The 10,752-nt window shown below is 36.3% G+C and overlaps 1 protein-coding gene across 1 annotated transcript in view; it reads right to left on the bottom strand.

Moving 5' to 3' along the window:
- LOC110105764 (vacuolar protein sorting-associated protein 51 homolog) overlaps positions 1–10,383 on the bottom strand; it is an 82,502-nt gene extending 72,119 nt beyond the window's left edge. The window contains exons 1-4 of the mRNA XM_020835390.2: positions 10,051–10,383; positions 9,114–9,253; positions 3,326–3,380; positions 3,139–3,246 (exon numbers count right to left, since the gene is read on the bottom strand). Coding sequence (XP_020691049.1) covers positions 3,139–3,246; positions 3,326–3,380; positions 9,114–9,253; positions 10,051–10,272 — 525 coding nt within the window. The 5' untranslated portion in view covers positions 10,273–10,383. The remainder of the gene's footprint in view (positions 1–3,138; positions 3,247–3,325; positions 3,381–9,113; positions 9,254–10,050) is intronic.
- Between the last annotated feature and the right edge of the window lie 369 nt (positions 10,384–10,752).

The following is a 10,752-nucleotide window of genomic DNA, read 5'->3' as shown; positions in this document are numbered from 1 at the left end:
GAAGGCCGTCGTTTTATGTGACCAAACCATCTAAGGAGTCTCTCATTCTCATCTTCCACTGGAGCTACTCCAACCTATTCACCTATATGCTCATTTCGTATCTTGTCTCTAAGGGTAAAGCCACTCATCCACCTGAGAATTTTCATATCTACAACACTTAACTTAGAATTATGCTTCTCTTTTAATGGCCAACATTCTGCACCATAAAGCATTACAGCTCTCACGACCATCTTATAGAATTTTCCCTTAAGTTTAAGGGGGACTTTTCTATCACACAATAAGCCCGATGCATTCCTTCACTTCAACCATCCAACTTGAATTCTACTGATAATATCCTCGTCTATTTCACCATCACTCTGAGCAATAGATCCAAGATATCTAAAATGTGTACTCTTATTAATGACTTGATCGCCCAAAGTCAGAATCCTCCCTGATGTATGCAACTTGAAGCAAAACGCAAAGAGAGAACAACAAAGAGAATCAAGACCCACTTTTAGAAATTTAAGACACCGCTTGGAGAACAAAATAGACTAGATAAATCAACTAAAATTCATATTAGAAAAGAACGCATCATCCAACAAACCCAACAAAAGAAAGCTAGCAAAAGAAACAAAACAAAATTAAAAAAATGCTATCCTCAGAACATCTTACAAGAGGACTCCTCACATGCACCGATTGTAGGAATATATATTTCAAATAAAGTTTAGATATGCAAACCAAGGGTCCACCACTGCAAAGGGGTCCAATGTCCTACCAAACTCCTCCAGCAAATGCCACCAAAACAGCCAACAAATCTTACCAACGGAACCAGAAGAAAAATACAGGTGGAGTGAAACTTGCGTACATAAGAAAGAGGTTAGAAGCCCAGATGAAGGGTGGAGAAGCTCGCAAGCCTTCCAAGAGGTAGAAGAAGAAGTGGACAAAGCTCTCAAGCTTTTCCAAGAAGAACCCGCAGGCTATAGCAACTTTGCTCTCAATAATCACCAACCTTCTTCATCTCAGAATATCTAATATATTTAGGCAATAGAGGGGAAACTAAACAGCCCCAAAACCTCTTCAAATCCACACATAAATGAGGGAATGAAAGGCCAACAGTCACTATACCAAAATCCCAAACGGCACAGCAAAAGAATCAGGAAAAAGGCCACGAATCCAGGCAGGTACATCACGGAACCCAGCAGCTAAACAACCACCACAAATTCGGTAAAATGGGGACAACGGGACATTAATTCAGAAGCAAACCGAGGGGCCAAAACCAGCAAGAAACCACGGCATCCCAAGAGACATAAGGGAGAGGAAAGGGCAAGTTCCACTCACCTAAATATGCTCATTTCACATTTAATTTCAGAACTAAACATCAGCTCATAATGAGATACACCTCCACTTGATAATAATGAGCTGGCACCACTAGAATTCCAACAACTAAAGCTTAAACCGAAAACAACAAAGGCCCACTTGAAACCAACAAACAGTCCAAAGGACAAGGTGGACCCCAAAACCAGCAAGCCCAAGGTAAGCATAACCCAAACCTTTTCCTACCATGATCATTGGATTTACCACCATCATTGGATAGCTTAAAAATAAAACAAAAAATAGAAAATATAACTAATATTGTTCAAAACAAAAATAATGCAAAAATCTAAATGCATCACTCCCACTAGGTCTATTACTACTAAAATTACACTCTATATATTCAATTTTAAATCTACTCGAACTAAAACCTTTAGAATCTAAGATTGACCTACATAAATCAAGTTTACATTCAACTCCCTCTCTAGTCTTATCAACAAGAAGAATATCATCAGCAAAAAGCATACACCAAGGCACATCCTCTTACAAATTTCTAGTGAGAACATCCATAACTAAAGCAAAAAAATATGACCTTAAGGCTGATCCTCGATGTAATCCAACCGAAATAGGAAAATACTTGGTCAAACCACCTTTTGTATGAACACAAGTAATAGATCTTGTATACATATCTTTAATGATTTGAATATAAGCGTTATTAACTCATTTCTTTTCAAGAACTCTCTATAGCACTGCTCTTGGAACTTTATCATATGTTTTATCTATGTGGGGCCGGCTACAACATCAAGCCTTTATCCCACTATGTGGGGTCGGCTACATGAATCTTTTTTTCTCCATTGTATCCTGTTAAAAGTTAAATTCTCATTTAAATCTAATAAAGAAATATCATTTCTAATATTTTATAACAAAGTTTTTTTAGGTCTACTCTACCTTTCTTAACATAAGTCAAATCTAATACATCTAATTTCTTAACCGGGTCATCGGAAGGCCATCGTTGACCAAACCATCTAAGGCAACACTCTCTAATCTTATCTTCCACTGGAGCTACCCCAACCTTTTCACGCATATGCTGATATGCTCATTTCGTATCATGTCTCTAAGAGTGAAGCCTCTCATCCACCAAAGCATCCTCATCTCTGCAACTCTTACTATCATGCTTCTATTTTAATGGTCAACATTCTGCACCATAAAGTATTGCAAGTCTAACCACCAATTTATAGAATTTACCTTAAGTTTGAGGGAGACTTTTTTATCACACAACAAGGCCGACACATTTCTCCACTTCAACCATCCAACTTGAATTTTACTAATAATATCCCCATCTATTTCACCATCACTTTGAAACAATAGACCCAAGATATATAAAACGTATACTCTTATTAATGATTTGATCATCCAAAGTCACAATCCCTCCACTAGAACTATTATTACTAAAATTACACTCCATATATTCAGTTTTATATCAACTCAAATGAAAGCCATTAGACTCTAAAGTTGACCTCCATAATTCAAGTTTACCTTCAATTCCCTCTCTAATCTTATCAACAAGAAGAATATCATCAGCAAAATGCATACACCGGGAAAAAAAGGAGTCAAAAGATAGAATTTCCCATTAAACAAAATGAAACTTGATTGAGTAGTTGATAAACAAGAATGAGTGATGACCCTTATCCTAATGGAGAATCATCAGGGATGCGGAAGAATCTAAGTATTCAATGAAATGGATAGAATGGATGTCAAAGAAAATTTGAGGCCAAAGGGATTGAGCATGCACATAGCCAAGCACAAGAAGAAAAAAAGTAAAATCTTCATTAAGGAATAACTTCATACTTGTACTTTCTGTAGAAGATTTCGGGTTCGATGTAATTTCTCTATGTGTTCCCTTTTTTCAAACAAAGATTTGTTCACAACGTCACTCTTGGATTGCACGGACATAATCTGTAGGAGTATAGCATAAAAAAAGTTAATATACAACAAGAAAAATAAAATTCACACACTCACAAACACATCTTAAAACCTTATTGAGAAGATGCTCCATGTTTGCCTCCATGCCAACAATATTACTTTTCATCCTGCAAAGAGAACACAGTGTTATTTCTTTTGAAAATCCTATAGAAAATAAATATTCACTACGATATTTGAATCCAAAATATGCAGTACAATGCACAATGTCTTGATGGAACAAAACCAACTAATTAATCAATCTATGTGTAAAAAGACAAAATATAAATTGATTGTGTTGCAATGTTATATCTATTTTTTGTTTAGTGAGAACAGATAGAAAATGTCAATCAGAATCAGAAAAACATCTTTTATAGTTTGAAGCAACTACTAAGGTTCTGGATAAACGCCATGGTGAAATATTAAGGTGAAATATTAAGGTCACTAGACAAAGATCTCAATGGAAAGTTATCAAATCTGTGCATAAAGTTTCCAACTAATAGAAAAGTGTGTAAGATGTTGCCTAATATATGACCAAGTTTAGGCCATTTTAATGAAGAGGGAAATTAATTGGTAATCACCATTATCAGCAGAAGCTCTAGTTACAGAAAGTTTGAGCAAGTTTATTTCTCCATTTATTTTTGTTTGATGTATTCCATTTGAGCTCCAGTTCAGTTAGATCCTTTAAAACAACTTCTAGTCGCCTAGCCATCACAGCCTTGGTGATGTAGAACGGGTAGGAGGTTTTGAATCCTAAGGGTCTTGAAGAGCAATTAGTGAGGTTTAAACAGCATCTTTGACATCAGGGACAGCAGTTTTGTCTTGTAGAAACTTCAGGACAGCAGGTAGAATCTGTCCGGAATGCAGAAAATTGTTCTGGACAGCAACCTATATTGCTCAGAAAAGCTTTGGGCAGCACATAGAAACTCTAGGACAGCCATTCGTGGCCTTCAAAAGTGCTGGACAGCAAGATATTCTTGCTGGATTAAGTGGAAAACCAAAGTCAGGTGCAGGAATTTCTGGCAGCAAGCTTGAGAAACAGAAATCGGCCGCCTAGAATCGGCGGCCGGCCAGGATGGTGGCGCGGCTTGGGCAGGGACGCCTGGGGATGGCCGTGGGGAGTCAATCCGTGGCCTGGGTGGAGAGGGGAGGGCGGTGGCCAGGCGGCGGGTCGGCTGGAGGCAGGGCAGCTGCCAATCGGCGGCCGAACCACGTGAGGGCAGCGGAATTTTGAGGGGAAGATGATGATCCGAATGGAATTCCTGTGAGCTCACACCACTTGACTACAAAACAAGTTAAGAGAAGGCCTAGAACTCACAAAGAGATCTAGCTCCTCTCAAAACTCACTAAGAGATTTGAGAGAGAAGTTGCACTCACAAAGAGAACACGAAACTAAAATTTTCATTTCATCCAAAACTAAAAGATTACAATGCATAATGCCTCATATAAGGAGGCTCAAACTAAAAGAAAAGACATAAACGTCCTCGGGGCTTCATAAGTCAAACAATGCCCTCAGGGGCAAACTAGGAAAACTAAGAAAAGAACACATGACATAAGCTGTAAATAACTCAAAAGTAGAGGCTCTGGATCGTAGCCGTCGATCTGCGCCGTCGGTGATGGCACACGTGTCGAAATCTGATGTCCCCATCACTAAGGTTCTGGATAAACGCCATGGTGAAATATTAAGGTCACTAGACAAAGATCGCAATGGAAAGGTATCAAATCTGTGCATAAAGTTTCCAACTAATAGAAAAGTGTGTAAGATGTTGCCTACTAGATGACCAAGTTTAGGCCATTTTAATGAAGAGGGAAATTAATTGGTAATCACCATTATCAGCAGCTCTAGTTACAGAAAGTTTGAGCAAGTTTATTTCTCCATTTATTTTTGTTTGATGTATTCCATTTGAGCTCCAGTTCAGCTAGATCCTTTAAAACAACTTCTGGTCGCCCAGCCATCACAGCCTTGGCCAACACCATCAGCAAACCCGATCCTTCATATTAATCCTATCCTCTTTACATAAATCTTAACCCAGCCGAAATAAACGTTTTTCATATTATATCCAATATATGGATTTCACACTCACTCATTTTTTATTTTACATAAACTATAAGTTATTTTAACTTATTTGCGATCAGGTCCGAGTAAAAAATAATTTCTAGACTGAAACATATAGATCTATCTTTCTTTGCATTAAAATCTGAAGATGTACATTGGAATGCACTTACAATGGGTGAAATCATATATAATCTCTAAGTAGCAGTAAGGAGATGAAGCAAACAGCATATTCATCAATAATTGAAACAACCAACTTACCTTCCTTCAAACTGATATGAACTGAGAAATGTGCGTGATCCAAACATCTGATGGAAAATGTGGCAAATGAAGGTATGATGAGAATAATTGCTTTCAAGGACATATAGATTTAAAACATCTTTTCTACGCACTACACTCTGAAACCATCTACTCTCTGTACAAGGTATTGAGCAGTTCAAACACCGCCTACCCACCCAACATCCAAACCCAACCTTAATCTCCACTAAACATAGTCCTATGCTGCCTTGAAGGCAATTTGTTCCAATCCTGAAGTTCTTTCTTTCAGAAAACGCAATACACAATTCTTTGTTCTCATATATACACTAAGTTTATGAGATACTACAGCTCAGAAGAGGAATTTTGCATTACAAACACAGTGCCCTTGGTTAAAAATGAGCAAAGAGAATTCATCAATAATCAAGAAAGCTAAAAAACATATCATGTCCGCAAAAGAAGAAATGAGAATTCTAGAAACTGCTCCAGATTTACCTTTGATATGATTACCAGGAGACCCAAGTGCTTAGAAGTACTTCAGATGGTGGAGAAAATATCAAGGTGCGTTAAATAAGTTCCTGAATTCCAACAGTATCCTTGCACTAGCTCTCTATCACTAACTAGATGCATCGTTAGTGCTATAATTTGAACACTGAAAGAAGACCTCAACCTAATACAAAATAAACTCATTACAAATTACATATGACGCCAATCTCTCCGACTAAGGCCTAATAATACCATCCCAATAGTTTTCCCCTGATAAAAAAGGCAATTTAGAAAAATGTCAAATACATAACCAACGCAAACATATAATTATAGAACATTACATATTTAAGCAATAAGAGAGTTTAAATTAAAGTTTATAGTTCAGATCTATAAAACAAAATACTAACATGTCTCCCTGTCGAAAATGCAAAAATGGAACATTAAACCCATCTAACTTAAAAGCTTAATAAGCTCCACTAATATTAAAGTAGGGCTTGAACCTTATCAAGCTAAAATCCAAACTATCCAACTATTTCTTCTTAAATCAACTCAACCATTCATTTTTTTTCGTCCTCTGCATTGTTTGGTTGCTTCCTGCTACATCGTTTTTCAAATAAAGCACCATATCACATGTGAATCTGAAATAGAACATTGATGTTCCTTAAGACAAAGCACGAGACTCATTGATCAAACTAAAGGTCCAAGTTAAGGTTTTCACCAGAAAAGTAATAGGAAACAAAAAAGAAAGTGGTAGGATGACTCAGGAATAGCCTTTTTTTATGCAACTAACAAAACGAGTAGTATACTTTAATGCCAAGGAAAATTAAGAATTCATATATTATAAATTACTAATCAAATCAGTAACTCACTTTTTTCAAAAAGTGAACAAGCAATAATACTCTTAAAGCCCAATTCATAATGAAATTTTTGCAAAAATCGGAGAATTTCGGCTGGAATTTGGCAACAAATAAAATCAATGGGAAAATGAATTAATTATCACAAAATCGTACTGTTGGCATATTAATTTTAACAAAAATCAAAAGTTCTAAACTAGCAAATACCAAATTAGATAGATGAAATAATAAGGAACGAAATTTTAACAAAATAGAGAAAATAAGCCTTACATTAGCATAAGAAAATAATGTAGTCTCACATGTACCACACCCAAAGGAATCACAACTCCTCATCAAAAAATTGCACACCCCATATCCAAAAATATTACCCAAAAAATCGAACAAAAGATCAGCAATAGTACCGCAAATCATGTCTCTCTATGCTTCCGACAGTCACATCCACTCCTACACACGATGTGCATATATGAATCACACGCTCAACTACCTAAATGCACCTCATTTCTTCTTTTTCAAAATAATTCCAATACCATCACTCAAGAACAGTAGCCGCGCATTAGCATGGCATCACAGTGACTGTAAGGAAGCATAGGACTGATACAAAAAATTAGTGCCAGATGATGCTTAGATACTTGCATGTAAATACTTAATTTCTTCTCATGCCTTCTATAATGTTAAAAATGATTATTTAGTACCTTTAGTTGATAAACATCAAATCACTGGAACGTGAAAATTTCCCCGCTCATTCCAATTGGCAACTTGTATTGTCTACCCTTTCTCATCTCCCTCTTATGGTCTACTGAATTGAAATTAAGGACCAACCTAGGATTTTTTTTTACAGGGACCCAATATATCAAAGTTAAAGCTATGTACTTTGAAGGGCTAAAGGGCAAGACAATCTGGTATATTTTGTAGTTAAAATCTTATTAAATTTATTTTTGAGTAAGAATCAAAGTGATTTAGAAGAAATAAAATAGTTGAAATTTTAAATGTGTGGGTTTTTCAACTTTTCATCTCCAGTGTCTTGGTCTTCCATCCATAAGAAACAGAAAAGGGCATGTTCTCAAGTTGCAGAGTTGATTCACGATATACCAGTTTCTACAAAAATTATTGCTATAATGCATGCAGGTACCAATATGAAGAAAAGCATAACTCTGTTTTTCGAGTTCTTTTGTAAGCAGTGGAGGAAAATGATCCTTGCCAAAGCTACAAGACTGGACTTCTTCTACAATTTTATAGTACTATGGAGCACAACGTGCTGAAGTATTGAAATATGCTCTCTTAGTGCTCCTCATCTTCTTGAGTATTAAATCTATTTGCCTTCTTCATTAAATAGATATAAGATCAATTATGCATTGATAAGAAGACTGGTGTTCCTTTCCTTGCAGACAGTTTAATCTGGTTTATAATATGTGTATGTACAATTGAGTCTTTCTTGTTCAATGACAAATGATATAGAACTAATACAATCTAAAAATATTCATTTTTTTTTATTTTGATTTTCATTTATATTCATTATTTCATATCCATAAGTGTTTCATCTCATGCACAAAGCAGTGAAAAAGGATGAATAAGCAAACCTTATTAAATAAAAGTGATGATGATAACATCTCATTTTACCATCATCATCATAAACAACTTCTAATCATAATTTATTCCTCCCAGTTAAATTCATTCACACTTGATGAACTGGAAAATTAGAAAGTGTCCATTGAAAATGCTAATAATAGTAGTTCAGCTCATGACTTAATAAGGGATCATAGTTGAACTATGGAAAAATCAACTTATGCTAAAAGTGTATTAGCCATGGGTTTTCGAATTTCCAACCACCATAGTAAACTAAACATGATGAAAAAGCTTTTCAACCATCATTGTTGAAAGTTAAAAAAAATTAATGAACAATCAATATAGCCACAAGCCCATGGTGATGGAGCAACTGAACTATTTCACTCATACAGCTTTTGAAACGTTATAAACCTTTCAAAATGCTAGTAGGATCCCAAGTAACCAAAAAACTACAACAAAAATCTTCACTTGTAGAACTTGCCTCTTAAATTATACAAGCTTTTCATTCCAAACAATCATCTTACAAACTGCAAGTACCAAATACATATAAAAATGACAGAAACTTGATCCATCTGGATAATTAGAATGTGTATAAGTAGATTCATAATGTGAAGTGTACCATGATCATAGTATGGTCAAACAGAGAACATTACCTCTTTATTGTATCTGTTGCACTAATAAACTTGTTATAATTTTCATAAACCAACATTTGCAAGTCAGTATCAAGATTTTTTATCTCAGCTGCCATTTCAACATGCTTCTGAAGAAGCCCATCCAAATTTAGCTTTTGGACCTAAAGAACATGAGATTAAATAAACAATATTGATTTAGAATACATGCATATATGAACGTGCAATATCTGGAACACGTTTTAATGATATAAGCATTTTAAATATCAGCATGTAAGAAATTATAAGTCCACGCAACGTAACATGTCGCATCCTTAAGAAGAACTAATTATCGCATAGCCTACAAGTCGACCCTAATGACTAAGCAATTTAAATCTCATGAGTCTCTAGGAAATCACAACAGAAAGTCTCTAGGAAATCACAACAGAAAGTCTCTAGGAAATCACAACAGAAGGTCTCTAGGAAATCAATGAACAAAATTAATTTTAACACAATGTCATCCAATTCCTGGTTTAGAAGTTCACAGTCATTCTAGCAAAAGAGCCAAACTCAAATAAAATAAAATAAAAAAATTGTAGTTTCATTTCTTCTTTTCAGTCTATTAGAAATGTATGGGATATATTCAGCAAACTTCGCCGTTGCCGTCTGTCAGTGAATTCACACAGCCCGACAAAAGAGATAGAACAAACCACCATAATCCATCCAAAGGAGCAACACAGATCAAGCCAGAATTTGATAAAATCCACCGAATACTCCAAAACTTAGCACATCCTCATAAGTTGTCCGCAGCAGAACATGCCTAAAATGCATGTATTTTAAAATGCATGCAACCAAACAACCACCAAGTCATTCCCAAATTAACCATAAAACTGAAGATAAAAGAACTCGACTGCCTCGCCAGTATATCTAAAGAAAATTTTAAAAAAATAAAACGAAAGAAGAAAATAAGAATGCAATTTACAATAATAGACATGTAAATATCAGAATCGAAGTTGGGCGAGTTGATGGAATCAGCGGGGGCCGACCGCCCGGGGCTAATGCTTGAGCCGCTGCCGCTGCCACCGCCGGATGTATTGGAAGAGTAGAAGCTCGCAAGGAGATCCCGCGTCCTCTTGGCCTTCTCGTCCAGAGGAGGCGAAGCGTTCTCGAAAGCCATTATCCTCACCGTTTGAATCTCCTCCATGATCTCTCTCTCTCTATCTATCTATCTATCTATCTTCTATTCACTCTCACCCTTCCTCGCCCGATCTCGAAACGTCGACCAGTTGACCGTTCTGATCGGAGATGTCACGCCCGCGTCAGGAAGGCGGTACACTGTATTGGCGGAATTTTTATTAGGTCCGATGCGGTGACGTAGCTTTACGTTCCCACCGCAATGATATGTCGTCACCTTCTCCTATTTTTTATCGTGCGCCTCACGATCTGGAACGAAACCCGGGATTATATGTTCGTGTATTGCTCGGTATTGTTAGGTATTACTTGATAATAATGAGAAATATTGCTCTGTGAAAATCAATACCTAGCAATACCTGGCAATACCGAACAATACCTAGCAAAACTGGTGTATTGCTCGGTATTGCTCGGTATTGATATGTATTGCTCGGTATTGCTAGGTATTGGTCTTCACAAAATGGTATTTCTCGTTATTACCGAGCAATATCGA

The sequence above is a fragment of the Dendrobium catenatum genome, unplaced genomic scaffold, assembly GCF_001605985.2.
Source record: "Dendrobium catenatum unplaced genomic scaffold, ASM160598v2 fragScaff_scaffold_1342, whole genome shotgun sequence".
In the NCBI taxonomy this organism is placed as follows: domain Eukaryota; kingdom Viridiplantae; phylum Streptophyta; class Magnoliopsida; order Asparagales; family Orchidaceae; genus Dendrobium; species Dendrobium catenatum.
This window is presented reverse-complemented; position numbering and strand designations above follow the sequence as displayed.